The 24,025-nt window shown below is 40.6% G+C and overlaps 1 protein-coding gene across 1 annotated transcript; it reads left to right on the top strand.

Moving 5' to 3' along the window:
• Window positions 1-16,759: 16,759 nt before the first annotated feature.
• LOC105924111 (gastrula zinc finger protein XlCGF8.2DB-like) lies at window positions 16,760-18,950 on the top strand (the record flags this gene model as incomplete). Its single annotated transcript, XM_036133539.1, has 4 exons — window positions 16,760-16,768; window positions 17,310-17,450; window positions 17,532-18,067; window positions 18,566-18,950. Coding segments are annotated over exons 1-4 (1,071 nt in total), but the record flags the coding sequence as incomplete, so codon positions are not given.
• Window positions 18,951-24,025: the final 5,075 nt, after the last annotated feature.

Genomic DNA, 24,025 nt, shown 5'->3' with positions numbered 1-24,025 from the left:
TCCTGGCAGGCACACCTGGTGCCTATATACACCTACTAATGAGCCCAACAACGCTGCAAACCCGAGGAAGGTGGAGAAATAGGGCACAGATGCATTCAGGGACATTTAATGGGTAGGAATTTACCACCACTCCACTGTTCCCGACCAATAAACCACCCGGTTACACTACAATAGTGTTTACCAAGAAAATCTGTAAAAGACAAAAAGAAAGAATGTGGGAAAAAAAATGAGTCCAAGATGCCAGACCGTTGCCTCCAGCAGCAAGCAGAGCTTGGTGTCATATTTTCATAAATTATTTCTAAATACTGCTGAATAATTTGATACAAACCTCCACAGGACTGTTCTATTTTTTTGGTTTCTACATTTACTATTGGCATTTCAGCTTTAACATCCAAAGGCAACTATTAACAAATAGGTTTTTAATCTTGATTTAAAGGAACTCAGGCTTTCAGCACTTTTACAGTTTTCTGGGAGTTTGTTCCAGATCAGTGGAGCATAGGAACTAAATGCTGCTTCTCCATGTCTGGTTCTGGTTCTGGTTCTGCAGAACAGGCTGGAGCCAGAAGACCTGAGTGGTCTGGAGGGTTGATGCCCTGATAACAAGTCTGTGATGGATTTAGGTGCTAATTCAAGGATTTAAAGACTAACAGAAGGATTTTAAAGTCTATTCTCTGAGACCCAATGAGAAACTTTTAGGAGTAAACCAGGCGTAGCCAGAGTGATAAATTCCTCTGTAATCACTATAAGGAAGAGGGACAAAAGATTATTGCCTGTTTTCACCACTCTGGTTACATGCTTGTAGTTTTAGTGTCCTTGTAGTTCTCATTTTGACCACTAGATGCCTTCCCCCCCAATCCTTGATGCATTAGAATCCTTTTCCCAACCAAAGCAGTAGTGTGACTTCTCTATGATCTGTTTCATCAACAGTGAGCGTCTTTTGAAAAGCAAACACATTACTCTCATTGTTAGTGTGACCCATGATGAGGCCTATTTTCTGTGTGAAACTGTGAAAGTTTGGATCTGAGCTGTTTGTGTTACAGCTGCTAATATTGCAGACTGTGAGGAGGCAGAGGAGACCAGGGGTCTCATTTATAAAGATGGCCTACGTGCAAAATGGGACCTGAGACGTGTGTATGTTCACGCAAAAAATAGGAACTATAAAAAGAAACATGTTTTTCTGACATCTGCAGTCCTAACAGCAGCTCTGATCCAGTAAGCTCATTCTGAGGAATCTGCCGATGTAGATGTTAAAGTGGTGATTTGCAGCCAGACGTCATCATGATTCCTCTCAGACCTTCAGTTTCTCTGCAGATCAGACTTTGTTCATAGATCAACTCCATCATAAGCATCCAAACCCCAGTGGTGTTAATGCTTGTGCTAGTGACACATCTATAGGAGATCCCCCTTCAAATAAATAAAAGAAAGCCCATAAGCCATCTTAGATCCTAAATCAAAGTCCTGACAAAATTTATTCTGGCTTTTCTACCATCACATTCCTCTCTCTGTACAGTCAAACAGTAACAGTCACATACACTCTGCGGATGCATTGGCGCAGCTGAAAGGCCGTGCAGATGGGAGAACTGAGGAAACGTGGTTCCAGGGGTCAGTTCCTGGCTAATAAAGAGGACTGACCAATATCCAGCTCTAGACTCAAGGCGTTGCCTTCTGCCATCAGCTACAGGGGAACGTGGCTACATCTGCCTCCAGGTGCTGAAAGGCAGCTCTCCAGAGCCCAGAGCAGAAAGGAGGTGTGTTCACCACTCACTGCAGTTCTTCTCGTCTTTTCTGGATCGTTTCTGCATTTTTTCTCCCTCCCTCCTCTGTGTAGCCGCAGGGGAATTTCATCAAGGAGCACTTTTAGCTACTTTAACAACTTATTTTTAATGTGGGCATCATGTCTACTCTTACCTCTCATTTTCACATTTAATCAACTCCTCTGAGTTCTTCTTCCAGTTTCGTTGCCTTTTCTCCGTGTTTGCCGCGTCGACATGATTAAAATAATTGATTAAGAATTGTTGTTTTAATGCCAAATAGAGCTTGACGGGATTTCAAACTTTCAAAAATCTTTCCTACCGGAAGCTATTCTGTTTGAAAAGAAATGAAAGAAGAAATAGAAAGGAGGGAAGGGTGGTAACAAGATTAAGATTAGGGTATACAGGTCTTAATTATACACTTTTTAAAATACAAAAGCATAATAATGGAAAATGTGATTATTGTGACAGATATGAAACGATAGAACATGTTATATTAGAATGCCATAAGTATGAAAGAGAAAGAAGGTGTATGAAAAGAGAGTTTGAATGTATTAAGGAAAAGATTAAATTGAGGAAGAATTCGGGGAGTAAACATATACAAATAATGATTAAATATTTAAAGAAAACTAAATTATTTCAAAGAATATGATTAAAATAGGTGTGTGTGTGTGTGTGAATGGGTGCATGATCTAGGGGGGTGGATTATAAAGATATATATAAAAATGGATGAGAGTATGTAGGTATATATAAATATGAAATTCATTTAGTTAAATTATATATTAAAGGTAGGAGTAGGATACAAATACAAATAAGTACAAATACTTATATAAGTTGATAGTCCATTTCGAACCATACTCCATACCAGTAGGTGGCGGTAATGCTACTTAAAGTTTGTTGCCAACCGCCAATAAAATCAAGAAGAAGAAGAAGAAGAAGAAGAAGCTATTCTGTTCGCGCACGCGCAAATGACCTGATGGAACGGATCGCGCTAATACGTCTATGGTCCTTTCCTCTTCCCAGCTTACAGCCACGTTGATCCTCCGGGTTCTTTGTCCTTGTGTTGCTGTGAGGCCAGAAGCGGGAGTGTTGGTGAAGCTGGAAGAGAGCAGCAGCTGCTGCAGGTGATGAAGTCTGGAAAGAAGTCCAGCAGCTGGAGGCACAGCGGAGAAACTGGAGGGAAGCAGGAGCTCAAAGAGCGGCAGGACGCAGCAGAGGAGACACCGATGATGGGGGATGTTTTCCAGCCCAGAGTTCTGCTGCACCCATCAGGTTTGGAGATTTCCTTCTTCATGCTAACTGTGTGGATGGAGCTAAAGTTTAGGAGCCGTTTTCAGCAGCTGATGGATTCCTCCTCTTCATCAGAACTCGTTGCAGGGTTTCCCCCAGAAAACTGGCTAAGCCTGCAGCACATGATCAGCTAGCATGTAGCAAAGAGGATGCTAATGCTAGCTTAGCATGTAGCACATGGGATGCTAATGCTAGCTTAGCATGTAGCAACATTCAGCATCAAGTTCTTCTTGTCTGTCTGCCTGGCAAATTTCCTCCATCATCACTTTTTGGTTTATCTTGTCTAGAAAGATGGTTGCATGTTTTCTTCTGGCTGTTGGTTATGGAGGACCAATCCTGTCATAATTTAGATCGCATACAAAAGTAACAATAAGTATTCCTCTACTGTCCCACAATGGGGAAATTTTGGTGTCACAGTTGCAAACACATGGACAGTTACACACAATTATTAGCAATGAGAATAAAAAGGAAGGAATCTGTCTAATCCAAAGTTACCTCTAAAGAAACACCAAGAGTAGCAGATAAGAGTAAAATACCAGAATAAATATTCACCAAGGAAAGAAAAAATGTGATAGTGGAAGAATAAACTGCATTTTATTTACCTTTCACATGATAATGATATATGCAAATCTTCCATAATATATCTGTGGGGGTGGGGGGGGGACTCTATTTTCCACTTAGCTGTCCATTTAAATCACAGAGTACAGATTTATATGAGCAGCCATCTTCTGTCTCTCTTAACCTGTTATTTATCAATCTTTCTGTCTCTATCATGTATCTTTATACATGGTTATATTCTGAAGGCTAGCTGCCATTCTTACTCCTTACTTCTTAATTAAATGTAAATTCCTATAGACTCTAGATCTGCCAGAGTTTATATTATTTTTGAGTGTAACGTTATTAAGTTTTAATTTTATTACATTTGGGATCTGTTTCCAATCCATTCATGGGGTCTATAAAGCAGAAAAAATGTGTTTTCCAAGAAAAAGAGCAGCATCTGTTTTCAGGGATGGACTCAGGAAGGTGGATTTTTGGACTTTTGGTGATTAGTGACAAACAGTAAATGTTATTTTTGTAGTACAAAAATAACTTGCTGAGAATGTGCTTTAATCAATTCAATTCATTTCAATTTTATTTATATAGCGCCAAATCATGAAACATGTCATCTCAAGGCACTTTACAAAATCAAGTTCAATCATATTATACAGATTGGGTCAGATTATACAGATTGGTCAAAAATGTCCTATATAAGGAAACCAGTTGATTGCATCAAAGTCCCGACAAGCAGCAGTCACTCCTGGAGAAGCGTAGAGCCACAGGGAGAGTCATCTGCATTGTCCATGGCTTTGCTGCAATCCCTCATACTGAGCAAGCATGAAGCGACAGTGGGAAGAAAAACTCCCCATTAACGGGAAGGAAAACCTCCGGCAGAACCGGGCTCAGTATGAACGGTCATCTGCCTCGACCGACTGGGGTTACAGAAGACAGAACAGAGACACAACAAGAGAGACAAAAAAGCACAGAAGCACACATTGATCTAGTAATCTGTTCTACATTAGATGGTAGTAGCGGGTGAGCCGTCTTCTCTGGATGATGTCACAGTTAACAGAACGCCAGACCAGGTGTACCTACTATGAAGAGAAAAGAGAGAGAGCAAAAAGTTAAAAGCTGAAATGACAACAGTCATTTCAATGTAATACAATGCAAAACTGGAGAACAGTAGACTGAAGAACAGTAGAAATCAGTAGAGTGAGAAAATTAGACCCTGATGTCCTCCAGCAGCCTAGGCCTATCACAGCACAACTATAGAGATAGCTCAGGGTATGAGCCACTCTAACTATAAGCTTTGTCAAAAAGGAAAGTTTTAACATTAGTCTTAAAAGTAGACGGGGTGTCTGCCTCACGGACCAAAACTGGGAGTTGGTTCCACAGGAGAGGAGCCTGATAGCTAAAGGATCTGCCTCCCATTCTACTTTCAGAGACTCTAGGAACCACCAGCAGACCTGCAGTCTGAGAGCGAAGTGCTCTGTTAGGAACATACGGGGTAATCAGAGCTCTGATATATGATGGAGCTTGATTATTAAGGGCTTTATACGTTAGAAGGAGAATTTTAAATTCTATTCTTGATTTAACAGGAAGCCAATGAAGGGAGGCTAAAATTGGAGAAATATGATCCCTCTTGTTGATTTTCATCAGAACTCTTGCCGCAGCATTTTGGATCAGCTGAAGACTTCGAACTGCATTTTGTGGACTTCCTGATAGTAAAGAATTACAATAGTCCAGCCTTGAAGTAACAAATGCATGGACCAGTTTTTCAGCATCACTCCTGGACAGAATGTTTCTAATTTTGGCGATATTCCGAAGGTGAAAAAAGGAAACTCTGGAAATCTGTTTAATATGGGATTTAAATGACATGTCTTGGTCGAAAACAACACCAAGATTTTTAACTTTATTACCAGAGGCCAAGTTAATGCCATCCAGATTAAGGGATTGATTAAGAACTTTATTTTTTGAAGACTCTGGCCCAAAGATTACAACTTCTGTCTTGTCAGAATTTAAATGCAGGAAATTTAAAGTCATCCAGCTTTTGATGTCATCAAGACATGACTGCAGTCGAAGTAATTGATTGGATTCCTCAGGATTTATGGATAAATATAGCTGAGTGTCATCAGCATAACAGTGGAAATTAATCCCATGCTGTCTGATAATTTTGCCAATCGGAAGCATATATATAGTAAATAGAATTGGTCCAAGGACTGAACCCTGTGCAGTGTTTGCCGCAGGAATTTGCTTATGCCACGTTTTCCGCGGACAGACTCGCGGAGCGGGGGTATCCATGTGTTTTTTCCATGCCATTCACGCACGTGTTAACGTCACTTTTTTTTTTTTTTTTTTTTTTTTTTTTTGTTGGAATGTTGGCGTGGCGGTAGCGTGACTTTGGCGTGGCGGCCGCCACGCCAACATAGCGCTGCGGGAAACACTGCTGTGGTACTCCACAAGTGACCCTAGAGTTTGAGGAAGATTTATTATTAACATGAACAAACTGGAATCTGTCCGACAGATAAGATTTAAACCAGCCTAATGCTTTTCCCTTAATCCCTACAGTATGCTCAAGTCTTTCTAGGAGAATATTGTGATCAACTGTATCAAACGCAGCACTGAGATCTAACAGGACAAGTATAGACACAAGTCCATTATCTGAGGCTGTGATGGCAAGCCACACAGGGTAAGAACACACCCTAAAACAGTTTGCTTTCTCTTTAATTCACTTTAGTTATTACTTTAAATATTCCTTCATTATATCTCTTAGTTTATTCCTTTATTTACCTTACAATGTTTATATGGAGTGCACACATATTAACACTGCAAGGTCAATTCAGTTTATGTTGTACTAATACTTTTTTCTTTGTTTGAGTTACTTTGGTGTTTGGCTTCCCCTTCCTGGTGGGAGAAGGCGTGTCTATGGCATGGCTGATCACTGAAGTGCAGCTGATGGCCTCATTGGACTGAACCAAGTGCCTCTTGCCAAGTGGGGTAGTCTTTGGGGGGTGTTTAGGATTATTTCATTGTTTGAGTTAGTAGTTATGTGGCAGCCATTTTGTTTTCCCCTATAGTATGTCTATGGTTTAGCTAAACTATTATTTAAGGGCCCTTGTTTGTCATTTCATTAGGTCAGTTTTGTTTGTGTCTGTCTGTGTTCAGTATTTTCAGTTGACCTCTTTTAATGGCATGCCAGTTTAATTCCTGACTTTGTTAAATATTTTTGTGCTTTGGGTAAATAAAACCCACTTTTTGAATCCAACACTTGTGTCCTCCACTATGTACTGCTTGGTCCCGCGACAGAGGCCATGAGAATATCATTAGTGACCTTCACCAGAGCTGTTTCAGTGCTATGATGAGCTCTGAAGCCTGACTGAAACTCCTCAAGTAGGTCATTACTTTGTAAATGTTCACATAGTTGATTAGCAACTACTTTCTCAAGAATTTTAGATAAGAAAAGAAGATTAGATATAGGTCTGTAATTTACTAACTCATCTTGATCAAGAGATGGTTTTTTAACTAAAGGTTTAATAACAGCTACTTTAAAAGCCTGTGGTACATATCCATTTACCAAGGATAGATTAATCATGTCTAAAATAGGACCACTGATCAGAGGGAATACCTCCTTAAACAACTTGGTTGGGATTGGGTCTAACATACAGGTAGAAGGTTTAAATGAAGCTAAAATTTTAGATAGCTCAGAAAGCTCTACTGCTTTTAAACAGTTCAGACACTGCGCAGGTTCTAAGGATTCCTCCAATGCTGCCTCACTTACTGAGGACGATGTAATCATGTTTGGGAGGATGCCAATTATTTTATTTTTAATGGAATCAATTTTATTTATGAAGAATCCCATAAAATCATTACTGCTAAGAGCTAAGGGAATGGATGGATCAACAGAGCTGTGGCTCTGGGTAAGTTTGGCAACTGTACTGAAGAGAAATCTAGGATTATTCTTATTCTCCTCAATTAATGATGAAAAATATGCTGCTCTAACTCTGCGAAGGGTCTTGTTATACAACAATAGACTGTTCTTCCAGATTAGGTAGGATTCCTCTTGGTGTGTAGAGCGCCATTTTCTCTCCAATTTCCTAACATTGTGCTTCAAGGAACGCAGCTCTGAATTAAACCATGGAGCCAGCTTCGTGTGAATAATCACCTTCTTTTTCAAGGGAGCTACATTGTCTAATGCAGAACGCAATGACGAAGTCATACCGTTTACAAAGACATCTATTTGTGAATTGGAAGAAACAACATTGCTGCCATCTACAGGGCATTTCTGCAATACGGAGGATATTAAAAAGGGGACAGACTCTTTAAGTTTTGATACAGCATTATCCGATAAAGATCTACTATAATGGAACCCTCTTTTGGGGGTGGAGAACTCAGTTAGATTAAACTCAAATGTTATTAAAAAATGATCAGATAGGACAGGGTTGTGAGGAAATACTGTTAATTCTTCACAATCAATGCCATATGTCAGCACAAGGTCTAAAGTATGGAGCCAAGAGTGCGTCGGTTTATGCACATTTTGAGCAAAACCAATTGAATCTAGGATAGTTTTAAAGGCTACACTAAGGTTATCACATTCTGTGTCAACATGGATGTTAAAATCACCCACTATAATAGCCTTATCAGTATTTAACACCAAATCAGATAAGAAATCTGACAACTCATCCAAAAACTGAGTGTAAGGGCCTGGTGGACGATACAAAACAACAAACAGAAGAGGTTTTATTGCTTTGCAGTTTGGATGAGGGAAACTGAGGGTTAAATGTTCAAAAGAACTGTAGTTATTAATTGGCCTGGGACTAATTAATAAATCAGACTGAAAGATGGTTGCCACTCCTCCTCCTCTTCCTACAGATCTGGGAATGTGGAAATTTGAATAATTGGAGGGAGTTGACTCATTTATACTAACGTAGTCCTCTTGTAGCCAGGTTTCTGTGAGACAAAACAAATCAATCTGTTTATGAGAAATCAATTCATTAACTAACAAAGTCCTCGGAGGGAGAGACCTTATATTTAATAGACCACATTTAATTGTTTTATTTTTAGGTTCAAGGTGAACCGTATTGATTTTTATTAGGTTTTTATGATTTGTTCCTTTTAGATCAGTTTTTGATCCGTTAAGTTTTGGCCGTGGGAAAGACACCGTCTCAATAGGATAATGGATGGGTAACAGTACAGAAGCTGCAGAGAGGTGTGTTAAACTACGGCTCTGCTTCCTGGTCTGGACCCTGGGTTGTCAGCATTTAGGAGGACTAATAAATCCGGCCAGATTTCTAGAAAGAAGAGCTGCACCATCCAAAGTAGGATGGATGCCGTCTCTCCGGATCAGACCAGGTTTTCCCCAGAAAGTTCTCCAGTTATCAATGTAGCCCACGTCGTTTTCAGGACACCACCTAGACAACCAGCGGTTGAATGATAACATGCGGCTAAACATGTCATTACTGGTCAAATCAGGCAGGGAACCAGAGAAAATTACGGAGTCCGACATTGCTTTAGCAAACTCACACACTGAAGCAACACCAACTTTAGTGACCTCCGATCGGCGTGACCGGGTGTCATTACCGCCAGCGTGAATAACAATCTTACTGTATTTACGCTTATCCTTAGCCAGCAGTTTTAGGTAAGATTCTATGTCGCCCGTTCTGGCCCCTGGGAGGCATTTAACTATGGTCCCTGGTGTCTCTAGTGCCACGTTTCTGACTATTGAGCTCCCGATAATCAGGGTCGGCTTCTCAGCGGGTGTGTCGCTGAGTGGGGAAAATTTGTTTGAAACGCAAACGGGTTGGTGGTGAACTGGGGGCTGAAATCTAGAGCTATGCTTCCTACGAACTGTCACCCAGCCGGCCTGCTTACCCGGCTGCTCGGGTGCTTCTGGAGGACCACTAAGTGAACTAACGCTAGGTCTATGTGGCTCCGCGCTAGCAGAGGGGCGGCTATCAGCTGGTCTTTCCATAGCACGGAGCCGGGACTCTAATTCTGACACCCTCGCCTCCAAAGCTACAAAAACACTACATTTATTACAAGTACCATTATCACTAAAGGAGGCAGAGGAATAGCTAAACATCTGACACAGAGAGCAGGAGATAAGGGGAGACTTAGTCAGAGACGGAGAAGCTGAAGTAATAGTAGGAGAGGAAGCCATTGTGGAGCTAAAGCTAGGCTAGGCTAAAGCTAGGCTAGCGCCCTTCTACCACGCCAAGAGAGCAAACCGTGAAACACGAGGAGTTCCCAAGCGTGATGTGCAGCAACAGAAAATGTTTTAAAAGTGCTTATGTGTTAGAAACAGATGTTACAGCAAAGAGATTAAAGATAAAAGCGAGAGAATCCGGAGTAACAAACCGTTGCTCACGCAGTGAAAACAGGAAGTGATACAATACGCCTTACCGCAAACAGGAAGTGACGTCAGCCAAACGGAGGTAGCCTTGTGTTGTGTTCAACACAAGGCTACAGTGTTAATCCTTCTAATAATCTAGTTAAAACATATGATCGTCGTCCTTGTATCAAGCAAATATTCTTAGTATATTGAAGTAATCAGGAACCACAAGATGAAATAAACAAATGTCCCTTTTCTGTTGTAGCACAACAGAAAGAAGCGACAAAGGAGGCCTTCATCCTGTTGTTTCTCTTTGCTCCTGACACATGTGATATAAATTGTGTCTGGGATAATTCCTGCCTATTTCAGCTTTTCTCTTTAATGCACCACCGCATGTTTCCCCATCAGAACTCCACCAACGTCTCCACGGCCAGAAGGTGCTCAGTGCTGCCGACTCCATGGAGGTTTTTACTGCAGCCATCCTCAGAAACTAGAAACTAGGCCTGTTTACTAAACACACATATGTTTACCAAGGCAGGTAAAAATATGCTGGGACTCTGAGCGCTGTCTCACCTGGTGGGAATGTAAGTTTACCTGCGTGTGGACCCAGGTGACTCTGAGCTGAAAGTAGAGGAGCGCCGTCTTAGTTTAGGAGAAACATTAAAGGATGCTGCACACTTGGTTGTACTGCGCACCATGCAGACTCTCCCAGTGGGACGTCAGGCTGGTTTTAATGAAAGATCGTATAATAATTTACTGCAGGCCACACCTTCCTGGGGGGGGGGGGGTTGGCAGAGCGGTTCCTGTTGAATGTTAGGGAAACACTGCAATAAATAAATATGGTAGTGCAGCTTCATCCTAGCTAAAGCGTGTGAGTTACCTTAGCATTTGGGAACAGTGTAAACAGTTGATGGTTGAGAAGCTGTGCAACGATTAGCATGATGTAAACAGTTATCTTCAGATCTGGGAACAGTGAAAACAATGGTTGGATCATGACCTTTGGAACACTTTATATGATTTAAACAGATATTATGTCTGTTGGGAGCAGCTAAGATTCTAAAGTCTGACTGCAGCTGGGAGGAAGGATCTGCAGAAACGCTCCTGTCATCAACCACCCCGATGCCAGGCTGGTAGGCAAACTGCAGGGGATCCAGTGAAGACCTCACCAGGGGATGAAGATGGTTGAGGATCAGCCTCTGGAGGGTCTTCATCCGGTGTGATGTTAGTGCTACCGGCCTGTAGCTGCTCAGGTCTTTTGGGTGTGTGGTCTCTGGTACCGGCACCACACAGGATATTTTCCATGGCTTTGCTACTTTACTCTATTTGATCCAAGCCCTCCCCATGAGGATCACACAGTTCATCCCACATAGTGGAGCTGAAGCAGTCTCTGAGGGCTTCTTCTGCCTCCTCTGACCATCTCCTCACTCTGCGTGTTACGTCTGGCTCCCTGATCACCAGTGGCTTGTAAACAGGTTGGAGATGCATTAGACTGTGATCAGAAGAACCCAGGGGAGGGAAGGGGAGGAGCTGTATGCCTCTTTGCAGTTAGCATACAATGGGGTACCGCACACGTGACGTCACCATCTCAAGAGCAACGCCCCTTTTGCCGCTTTGGTAGGACAAACAGGTAGAGAGCGCCCGTAGCCACCAGCCATTACATGCGCAACAGAACCAGTGATATGACCGACTTTGCAGCCGTTAAACTTTTGCAAGACGATGTTCCAGGCGCACGGTTTACTGCTCGAACTGTCGAAGAACACACCAACCTTCAGCTCAAACGATGGCTTGAGTGTCGAGGGCTTAAAAAGACCGGAAAACGGGCCGAGTTGATCAAACTGTAAGCTTTGTTTTTTTTTCCTGCTCGGCATTCATGGCGACGTCGGCCATTTTTTTTTTCTGTTTGTAATCACCGTCCAGGAATCGATGTTGCCAATAGGTAGCTACAAAACAACTGTTTACATCTCAGCTGCCATGATAGCCTATATGCTATCATGGTAGCAGGCGCTCGTTGACAAAGGTAAATGGTATTCAAAAAACTCTTACCTGTTCACTACTTGATGTCGCTGGAATTGGGTCAGGATGTTCTTCGGTTGGGCCCTTTCCTCCGACAAAATGCTTGCTACATATGTAGGTGAATTTGGTAACTTTTTCTGGGTTGAACTGTTGTGTAGGCCGACCGCACCGGTGTACCCAGTGCACACATTTCTCCTTGGCAGTCTTGAAGAAAACATCCTTCATATGCGGCCGATCAGCGTACCTCGAGTCGCTGTTGCACGTTCCATAGCAACAATGTTTAAAAACCATGGTTTTAGATTTGGAAAAAGCAGTCGTTTTAACGAGTAAAACCAAGGGTAACGCACAGCTCTATTACAGCGAAACGGCGGATGACAGAGCAAGCGGTAGGGCGTACCACGTGATATGACGTGGGGCACCAAAATAGCTCGCTCGCGGTACGCCATTAGCATGCTTGGTCTGCATTCTCCTCCCTGACCAGCAGCTCACAGCTCAGTGTCCTTTGTTCAAAGTCTCTGTTTAAAGTGTTCAGAGCGACACCAGCAGGTATTAATAAACACAGCCCCCCCCCTCCTCTTACCACCGTCTCTCGTCCTGTCGTCACTCAGTCATACAAAAACATCATCATGAAATAAAATGAAGCAGAATAAAATAGAATTTCTTCTTGTACCTTCATGTTGTGGTTCTCAGTAAACCGGCGGCACAGAGAAAGTCGTTGACCTAAGAGCCGCAGGACTGTAATAAAGCAGATGCCTGGTGATGCTGGAAACATCACATTCATTTAGAAACGGTTAGCATGTGAAGGTGGACATTGTCATGATGGGAGCTAGATGGGACATTCCTCTTAGAGAAACAGAAGAGCGCTAGATTATCTTCTGGGGTCGGTGCGCTGTGGGGCTTCAGTTGCATTCAATTTAGTCACAGTTATGTCGCTGCGTACGTTTAAGGGCCTTTTAGGGTCTTGTAACATTTGCAGCTTCAGCTCAGACGCCTCATTCCTCTTCCTCCTCCTTTACAAAGAGCGCTTTACGGTCAGTATTTGTCAGGTTTAGACACCTAAAACATTCATTAAACAACACAAAGAAGAGAGACAACAGGGTTAAATCTTATCTTGTAAGGAGAACAGCAGAGAGATGGATTCTGTTACATCCCTTTTCTGTTCTGACATCAACTCTGCTGCTGCCTTGCTTTTTATTATCTCACAAAGGGAGGGCCCTAGTTACATTGCAGAGCTTAAGGAAGGGGGAGACATACTTTAGTGACTTTTGACATCGTGAACTAGCAATATTTATGCATTTTACCAACAATGTTTAACCTTTGCGCTCAGAGCAGAACTAAAATAATTGTTTGCAGTTCTCTGACCGCCTCAACCTGCTGTCATTGAACAAAAAGGATGCTGGGATCAGACAATCAGTTCCCAAATATTCTATTGTTTTTCTACAGCCATCCAGGCTGTGTAGAGAAGAAGCCCAGAGCCTAAAAGTCTCAGCCTATACTTATAGAATTTGGGGATAGGACCTAAAAGAGCTGTTTCCTATAATGCTATATCCTGTAGGCTTTAGACTAGGGGTTAAAGGTCAAGCAGGAGTGCAGGCCTCACTGGGTCCGCTTGGAGCACAAACCTAAAACATCTGTTCAGAGAACTCCAAACTCAGCCTTGGCCATGCCTTATTACACACTTAGAGGCAGCCTGCGCACATTCAGGAGAAATACTGTGTGGTCGGGGGGGGGCTAAGATGACAAACAAATAAGTAACGTCAGACTACAAGCTGTGAGGCGTGCTGATTAAAACAGGGCAGAGCTTTAACTTTACACATGAGAACATTTCCACAGGATTTACGTCACAGGTGTGGGCCATGCGTCCAAACTCTTGACACATGTCACTCAGTAATCTGCATGGATTGCCAGACAGAGCGCAGTTAATGCAGAAATTAAGAGCACAGTTTAGTAAAGCATGACTACCGATGTCAACCAGATTTCTTTATTTATTTTTACCCTCTGACACTTGGCCGGCTCCGTATAAAATAAAATAGCAGTTTTCCATTGATTAAAAACGGTTTTGTGTCCTGGGCGTCTGGATCAGTGATGCGACTGCGGCCGTTTCCGAGTGACGCTGCATTCAGAAACGCAAATAATGAGTCTGACGGGCTGCCGTAGTTTAAATGATCCAGAAGCTGCTCTGCCCTGTTTGTGGTTCTAAATCATCTTACATGTGGCAGTGGCGGATACAGGCGGGGGCGCGGGTGGTGCGCACACCCCCTTTTGGAGACCAAAATTATTTTTTTAGAGTGGGCTTGCATTGGGCGGAAGCTGTACTTTTTTTTTTTTTTTTTTTTTTTTTTACCTCGGAGTGGCCATCGCTCTGTTAGTACTATCTTTAATGTGTCAATCAAACAATTCAACCAATCAAATCAACGACTGAAGACACAATGCTAACCAATTACAGCCGGAGAGGGACGGGTCGCTTGGTCATACAAATAGAGAGAAGCCGGCGCGGCTCGGCTGTTGTCACTGTTGGTGTTGGTAGTGCAGGATGGATATTTGGTCTGATTACCATATAATTACAAGAAGAGACAAAGAAGCAAGCAAGAGCGAGCTGGAAGCAGCGCTATTAATTTCTGTTTGAAACGTCAGCAATAAAGTCAATGCTGGAGTAAACATTCACGCTAGGAAGGTTAGCAAGATAGCTAGGAGCACAAGGAGCAGAACTCAGGAGTAAAACTGCTAAACTAAAGAAACTTGGGTTACTTGCAGGCAGAAGGGAACTATATCTCACTGTTAGTTTCCATCCCAAGCCCAGCAAAAAACCTGCCCAACTAAAAAGAAAAAACAAGCCCAAATCTCAAGCTCTCTTATGTTAAAAGCGCAGAAGTATTAAACACATGAGAACATTCCACAAAATGTCAACCAAATAACACACAAGATCACTTTAACAATCATCATATATCAACCGAAAAAAAACAAAAAGTAAACTTTTATCAATAGCTTCCCAACATGAGTAATAAATCTACCTTAGTATAAATGTAATTTCTCTTACAGAATATAGCTCAATCAAACATTTCTCTTTTACACAGCCATGAAATATTTTAAGAACTCAACTCCTCTTGAGGCGTTTACATTGACCAATACAATTTCATAGTAACACTTGATTAACCATTATTCTTTTCTTGTTTTATTATAACTATTAATATTATTCATTATAACTATTATTCATTGATGATGTCAGATTCGACTCATTTAAAAAATTGACCAGTAAAATGAGTTCAATGAGATGGCATTTTATTGAAAGGGTTTTAGTTTTTTCCAGACATAGACAACTATTTTGATATATATTTTGATAATAATTATTTCTAAAATCCCAACAAATGTGAAAAGCTTCTCAAATTTTTACAACCCTCCCTTAACCTATTTTAGTTCCAGCTCATTGTGTTCAAAAGAAGCCTAATTGGGTGGAAACCTGCCTAATTTGGTGACACTGAATACACTATTTCTTTTTGTTTGATTTTTTTTTTTAGATTTTGAAATTCTAAGGATCACAAATATGAATTGCTACCCAAACATTTCTATAATTCTTCACCTTCTGTCAGTTATACCTGTTACGAGTGCTTCTGTGGAACGTGCTAACTCAGGCCTTAAAGCAGTGAAAACTTTGCTAAGGTCGACTATGGGACAGGAAAGGTTTGTGGCTTTGCTACTTATGTATGTCCACAAGGACATTCATTTAGACATCAACAAAATCATAGACATATTTGCCTAGAAGCATCCTAGAAGGTTGACATTCATAAACCCATTATCATTGTCATCATGAAGTTGAAGGTGTTGTAGAAGAGAACAATATTCTTTGTCAAGTCTTACTGTTCTATTATAGGCTTACGGCTTAATTTCACCATACATGTTCATTGGTTTAACTTACCTTAAACTTTTTTTTTCTCTCACCATAGTTTATCTCGTTACAATATATTCAAAACTCCTTTATCACTTGAACCATAAAAAACTGTTCTAAGTCCTTGGGTCTTTTTAAGTAATTTTATTCTTAATATAGTTTATCTGGATGAAATAAATTGTTAAAATACATGTATATTAAAAAAATCATAATTTCAACCATACCGAACCATTGTTAAGTCCTTGGGTCTTTTTATTTCATTTTACTAAATAAATATAATTTCTGGAAATGAAGAGAATCTTTGTTTGATTAGTTGTTGATAAAGATAATTTGTTCTTCAAACTACTTTTTAACCTTGTGCATACTGTAAAAAACAAGAAATTTTGGCTTAAATCCTTTTTCAATTACAATAATGTAATCATGCTACTTTCACTTATGTTCATCAATTAAAATGATTATCAATTCAAAAACCCTTAGATGAATAATTAGGGTAGTGTGAAACAGTAAAGATGGCATTCTTTGGTCGTTTAGCCTCACATTGTCTTGACAGGACCCTTAGGTGTGCACCCCCCTTTGAAAAATCCTGGATCCGCCCCTGGGTGGTTCTGGTTCTGATTATTTTTATCTGCTGTCAATTAAAGGATGTTCACTTGAACAGAGAAGGTCTTTTCTCCTTCTCCTCAGCTTCTATCTTCTCCACAGTGAACTTACAAATGTGCAACTTAAAAATAAATTAATTTATTCCAAGGCGTGCAGTCACATTTTCATTCAGCAGAATCCCAACATTAGCCTAACAATCACTTTTATAGGGTTTTATTCACATGGATGTGTATTTTTCCAGTGTTTAGTCGACCAAACAGATGTTTCCTATTAATCCTGGAAAAATGCTTGCATAACCATTAAACTATAATAACAGGAAATGGCTAAACATAAATCCCCCTTGATATCATTAGGAGGATGTCCAGTGTTAGTAAAAAAAAAAAGCAATTTGGAATAAATTGTAGAAAATGTAAACAAGATAAAACAGGAAAATAGTAAAACAGCAAATAGTAATGATATTTATATAAACAATTGGACCAAACTAATGTTTCAGTAAACAGTTTAACTAGAACAGTCAAAGGCAATCCTAAACAAATGTTTTTAATCCTGATTTAAAGGAACTCAGGCTTTCAGCACTTGTCCAGTTTTCTGGGAGTTTGTTCCAGATCAGTGGAGCATAGGAACTAAATGCTGCTTCTCCATGTTTGGTTCTGGTTCTGGATCTGCAGAGCATGTCAATATTGTGTCCTCAGCACTTTAATGTAGAAAAGGTAGCTCTACAAAGAACTGAGTTTTTGCAGGGGTTATAACAGTCATGTCATTTTACTGTTCTACATGTTCTGTCAAAGAATTTAATCTTACTAAATTACCTAAATATATCTTTATTAAAATGTGCCTCAGTTCAGGCTGAGATCCAAATACTTTCTAGTGTGCATAATGTGTTTCAATGTTTCCTGCAGATGTTCAGCAGAAGCTGATTTTTAAAGAAGAAGCTTCTTTAAACCACAGACCTCGTGCTGACCTGCATGACCCAAAGCCCCCCCACATCAAGAAGAAACAGAAGGGAGTCTGCATCAGTCTGCCGGGAGAGCAGTTCAATGGGAAGGAGGTAATTAATACCATCAGGTTTCCAGTGGCTCCTCCTCCCATAAAGAGTCTGGAGGTTTAACAGTCTCTGCTGCTTTCACAGGTTTATCCAGACCAAGTTAAAGGCAGAGAGCTTCCAGAAGAGAATGATGGAGAATCCATCAGGATACAAGATCATGGAGATGCTTCTATTTCTTTAGAGACTGATGATACTGAGCAGGATGAAGAAGACAGTGATGTAGACCACTCTCTCTCTGAGCTGAAACACTTGTCAGACTCTGGATATAGGAAAAGTTCTACAGAGAAGAAAAATGTGGAGTCATCTAGCAAAGGCCGCAGTGGAGTGAAGCTTAGCTGCAAAGACTGTGGCAAAACATTGATTGGAAAATACGCTTTAAAAACACACATGAGAATCCATACAGGAGAAAAGCCTTTCTGTTGTGAGCTATGTGGAAAAAGTTTTAGCCTCAAATCAAATTCAATCAAACACATGAGAATCCATACAGGACAAAAGCCTTTCTGTTGTGATCAATGTGGAAAAAGATTTAGCCATAAAGGAGATTTAAACACACACATGAGAACCCATACAGGACAGAAGCCTTTCTGTTGTGATCTATGTGGAAAAAGCTTTAGCATCAAGTCAAATTTAAAAGCACACATGATAATCCATACAGGACAGAAGCCTTTTTGTTGTGATCTATGTGGAAAAAGCTTTAGCCTCAAATCAAATTCAATCAAACACATGAAAGTCCATACAGGACAGAAGCCTTTCTGTTGTGATCAATGTGGAAAAAGCTTTAGCGAAAAAGGACATTTAAACAGACACATGAAAACCCATACAGGACAGAAGCCTTTCTGTTGTGATGTGTGTGGAAAAAGATTTGGCCTCAAATCAAATTTAATCATACACATGAGAATCCATACAGGAATGAAGCCTTTCTGTTGTGATCTATGTGGAAAAAGCTTTAGCCAAAAATCAGTTTTAATCAAACACACGAGAATCCATACTGGAATGAAGCCTTTCTGTTGTGATCTATGTGAAAAAAGCTTTAGACGAAAATCACATTTAAACATACACATGACGACCCATACAGGACAGAAGCCTTTCTTTTGTGAGATATGTGAAAAACGTTTTAGCAATAAATCAAGTTTAAACAGACACATGAAAATCCATACAGGACATAAGCCTTTCTGTTGTGATCTATGTGGAAAAAGCTTTAGCCCCAAATCAAATTTAATCAAACACATGAGAATCCATACAGGAGAGAAGCCTTTCTGTTGTGATCTATGTGAAAGAAGCTTTAGCCAAAAATCTAATTTACACACACACATGAGAACCCATACAGGACAGAAGCCTTTCTGTTGTGATCAGTGTGGTAAAAGATTTGGCGTTAAGTCCACTCTAGACCAACATATGAGAACCCATACAGGACAGCAGCCTTTTTGTTGTGATCTATGTGAAAAAAGCTTTAGCCTCAAATCAAATTTAAACAGGCACATGAGAATCCATACAGGACAGAAGCCTTTCTGTTGTGATCTATGTGGAAAAAGATTTAGCCACAAATCACATTTAAACACACACATGAGAACCCATACCAGACAGAAGCCTTTCTGTTAATTTCTGATGAATAAATGATAGATAAATAAAAATGTAAACAAATAGTTTGAATTAAATGTAGGAAAACTGAAATGAAATAAAACAGGAAAAGGTACCTAAAAGCAGGTGTTAATGATTTTATAAACAATTGGTCTACACATTTAAACTGATATTTCAGTTAAAAGTTTAATTAGAAAAATCAAAGTCAATCTTATGCAAATAAGTTTATAATCTAGATTTAAAAGATGTCAGGATTTCAAGCAATTTTCACAGTCTTCTGGACGTTTGTTCCAGTTGGTAGAATAGACCCCTTGCAACCACGTGACTCCGTTACCCAGAACCCCTTGCGTGGCGGCCATATTGGTTGGCACGCCATTTGACAAAATGACGAGTTCTCCAGGTATTTTTCTGCTTTAGATAACGTATCACAAGATCGTTTTAAGAGTAAGTTGATAGTTGATGGTATCAGATTGCCAGATCCACACAACAAAAGCCTGAAGGGACGGAGCGAGTCTGTGAAATGCTGGCCAACGGTTTCGTACCGCGACACAGCTGCTTTATAAACACGCAGGCCAGTACGGACAAGAGAGCATGGAAGCCCCTGAAACCACTGGACGGCTGCAATTATTTTATATCAGGAAAAAGGCTCCAGCAACGCCCGCGACGCCATGAGGGATTAAGAGGGTCAGAAAATGGATGGATGGATGTTCAGACATGTTTGTGTAACAGCACAAAGCAGAGAGGAAGACCCGCCCGGTAGGTTAAAAAAAACATCACTCACTACGGATTATTTAGGTGTTTTTGTCTTGTTAAAATGGGTGGGGGTGTCGGCGACATTGCAGCGTAAACACAGAAGTACTAGCGCCCATGAACGGGTGGAGGGGAGGTGGCGATCGTTACACTGGCCGGAGAGCCGCCGCTGTCTGGAGCAGCAGGAAGCGGGTGCTGCTCCAGACAGCGGCGGAGGGGAGGTAGCGATCGCCACCTCCCCTCCGCCGCTATTTAAGTAGAACAATGAATAGAGCAGAATTAAGTTGTATTTACCGGAGAGGAAGTGTAGACTGCAAATTCTGTGGTATTATGATGGCTCCCCCAGTGCATTGGGAGTGTCTGCCTGCGCTCTTTTCATTGAAAATATCCATTTCTTTCTTCTTTCCTCATCCTTTGGTAAACGACAGAAACGTACATCCGACGATTTGGAATGCCTCTGTGTGCAACCGGGAGCGCAACAAGCCATAGGCATTGTTTAGATTCCAAAAATAAACTAACTAAAAGTACGCTCGAAATCACCCGTTTTGTCATGTAGTAGACGGGCTGTCAGGCTAGCGTGCCCACCAAGATGGAGGCGCGCACCCCCGATCACGTGACTGTGACGTCAGATGCAAGGGGTCTATAGACCAGTTCATTGTTATTGTTTTGATCCCGTTTTTTTCGCGCATGCGCACCGGACTGGTAAGCAAAAGGCGAACACAATGGCGGGCGAAACAAAGAAACTGACGAGTTCTCGACATATTTTTGTTCTTTAGATAACGTATCACACGATTGTTATAAGAGTAAATTGATGGTATCAGATTGCCAGATCCGTTCAGCAAAAGCCTGAAGGGATGGAGCGAGTCTGAGAAATGCTAGCCAAGTGTTCCTTGTGGCGACATATACAGCTGCCTTATCGACACGCCAGGCCAGTACACATGAGAGAGCATGAAAGCCATGAAATCACTTGAAGGCCACAATTATTTCATATCGGAACATGTTCAGACATGTTTGTGTAACATATGAAAATATATTGAAAATATCCATTTCTTTCTTCGTCCTTCAGTAAACGAAAGAAACCTACATCTGAAGATTTGGATTGCCTCTGTGTGCAACCTGGAGCTTAAGTCGTAGGCATTGTTTAGATTCCAAAAATAAACTAACTAAAAGTATGCTCTAATTCACCCGTTTTGTCACGGTGGTAGGCGAGAACGGAAGTGTTTTTGCCTACCAGCGTGACCCGGATGTAGCTCGTGACGTCACACGTGAATTGGTCTATATAGGAAGTCAACTTGTTACAAGTTGTAAAGCTCTCTGGGGTTGTCGGACCACTAAGGTCTGGAGGGTTGATAAGATTTTATTGATCTCACAGTGGAGAAATTCACTTGTCACTGATATGCTGATAACAAGTGGGTGATGTATTTAGGTGCTAATCCATTCAGAAATATTATTGACTAACAGAAGTAGTACCAGGTCGATGTGCTCTACTTAGTCTTAGTGAGGATGTGGGCAGCGGGAAAGTGTTGCAGAGTTTTTGATCTACACAGAGAAATGCATGAATTTATGAGAGGAGAAACTGGACATTGGACATTTCTGACATGATCCAGACTGCATCGCCAAGTTAGCCGATCTTAGACATGTTCATCATATTGAACAGCCTCAACCTCTCCATCCAAGGAAGCTACACATCTTTCCTTGAAGTTATAGACAAAATCACCACCTTTATGAAGAAAAATAGATGAAAGATGGAATAACAGACATGTTTCCCCAACTGATGGACTTTTTAAACAATGAGAAGCTGTCTGTTGCTATTGTGAGGGATGTTGTGACTTCACACCTAACATCACTGTGTGAGCACTTCAGCTCATATTTCTCTGATGTGAACACTGATGCCTGGGACTGGGTGCTGATCCATTTTCACCTGCTGCAACAAGAAATGTCTTAACAGGTAAAACAAGAACAGCTCTTGGAGTTATCTTGTGACAGAACATTGAAGGCCAGATTCCATCAGGAAAATCATGCAGACTTTTGGGCCTCCCTCTCACATGGGTATCCTGAACTGGCTGCTGAGGCCATGAAAATATTGCTGCCGTTTCTGACCACTTACCTCTGTGGATCAACATTTTCAGCTCTGACTGTAATGAAGAACAAATGCAGAGCTGGTTTACAAGTGGAAGATGATCTTAGAGTTTGTCATCCATGTCTCCAAGAATAAACTGTGGGGAGAGACAGGCTCATCCTTCTCACTAATTGTCAAGAGGTTATTGATGTCATTGATTGACCGTGAGTAACAAAGCCTGAAGCAGATATTCATAATAATGTTTTTCTGCCAATAGTTTAAATAAGATTGTTGTGCTAAAATTGAACCAATTAAGAGTCTTTAATCTGATTAACGGACCAAATGGGGTTCACTAGAATTAACTTCAGTCTTCTCACAGCTTATTTTTTGGAATGTTTAAAATGTTATATTTGAAGAAAACATCCTGTGAAAATATAACTTGAATAAATGTGTTCTGTATTTAAAGTGTTAAAATCTTTATTTTGATTCCTTTAGCATATTGGTGATCGACTGATACAGGTTTTTGATATTGCGTTTTAGTTTTTATATGATAAAAATGACACAGTTACAGCAAAAATTGCACAACTCATAGTTTTAACAAAAAAATAAACATTAACAAATCAAACAAAACTTTAACATTGGATAACAAATGGAGGGAGCAGCAAATCTGTGATATTGTGTTTTTGTTTTTAAAAAACATGCATAATTCCTGATGTGTTTAACTGTACAAAAGGCTGTTTAAAAATACTATCAGCAAGAAGAATCTAAAGGGGTCTTTTGAAAAATGTTCCTGCTGCTAAGGGGTTCCTGGCCATGAAAAGTTTGAAAACCCCTGCATCAGTGCACCCAGATTTTGGGCCTGATCTGTGGTTACCAGCTGAAGCAACTGAAGCTGTGTGCAAAAATTTTTTTTTTTATTCAATGAAAGGAGATGTTGGCACACAGAATAATATCAATATGATGCTACCAACTCATATTTCTCAGTTAGGATGGTGTTCTCAGACTTGAAAGCTTTCCCCTTCAGCCTCCAAATGTAACAATGGTCCTTAAGGCCAACCAGCTCAACTTTAGTGTTCTTAGACCACAGGACAAGTCTCCAAAAATTAATTCCCTTGTCCATGTGTGGGTTTGAATACTTTAATCTGGCTTTTACGTTTTGTTAAAATTATTTTTACTATTCTCTATATGTTTTATTTTATTTACCATATTCATTACATTTATCACATATTTACTCATTAACATTAAAAAGGTTTTATGGTTTGAGTTTATTCAGATATTAAAGTTGTTTTCAGGTGACCTCTCATGTATTACTATTTTTGTGTTTAATGTTTTTATTATATATTTACTGGAACATGTAGACCAGTGGTTACCATCTTATTTTCCTGTATATATCTATTGATTTTCTCTCTTATGTGTACAGAAGGCCTGCAAAAAGCAGAAAAACATGTTGTGATAATGATATGAACTGCACTCAGCCATCTGGTCTGCATACGCATAATTGAACTGTGGGAAACTTTGTATTTTCTCGAAGGTCACATTGCTGTATGCCTCCCCTACACTCCTTAGAAAATAAAAGTAAGGAGCGACAGGGATGTGTTTCAGAACGGGTAGGAGATGCAACTGAGCACATACCTGGCGTTCTCCTTGAAGAAAAGATCTAATGGTTGTTGTCTCTCTTCTTTGTGTTGTTTAATGAATGTTTTAGGTGTTTAAACCTGACAGTGTTTATTCCTGCAAGAGTAGCCTTTCAGCCTGTATGCTTCCTCTCATAGTTCCTTTAGCATAGGTACGTCACAATGTCCCTTACCGGCGCTATGGAGCTATAAGGAATCCCACAATCCTTTGCATGACATGACCTATAAGCCCAGCCCACCTCACAGAAATGATCATAAATGTCTGCAGAGAACAGAGCGTGTGGTTGTAAGTAGCACCATTTACCCTTTCACATATTCCAGGAGTTGTTGGTCATCCATGTGGTTAAGAGGCCTTTGGCCATCTCCACCTTTGTTGTCTACAGCAACTTAGATCTGTTAGATATTGTAACAGTGTAACAGCAACGTGTTAAAGGAAGCAATAAAATCACCAGCTGTGATAAAATACAATTTATACATCTGTGTTGGCCACACCTGCAGCCACACAGTCAGTAACCCCACAAACAACTACTTCTTCACTTTAAGTTTTCACACACATA

Source organism: Fundulus heteroclitus, unplaced genomic scaffold, assembly GCF_011125445.2.
Source record: "Fundulus heteroclitus isolate FHET01 unplaced genomic scaffold, MU-UCD_Fhet_4.1 scaffold_63, whole genome shotgun sequence".
NCBI classification, from domain to species: Eukaryota; Metazoa; Chordata; class Actinopteri; order Cyprinodontiformes; family Fundulidae; genus Fundulus; species Fundulus heteroclitus.
The sequence above is the reverse complement of the archived record's forward strand: the minus strand, read 5'-3'. Positions and strand labels throughout refer to the sequence as shown.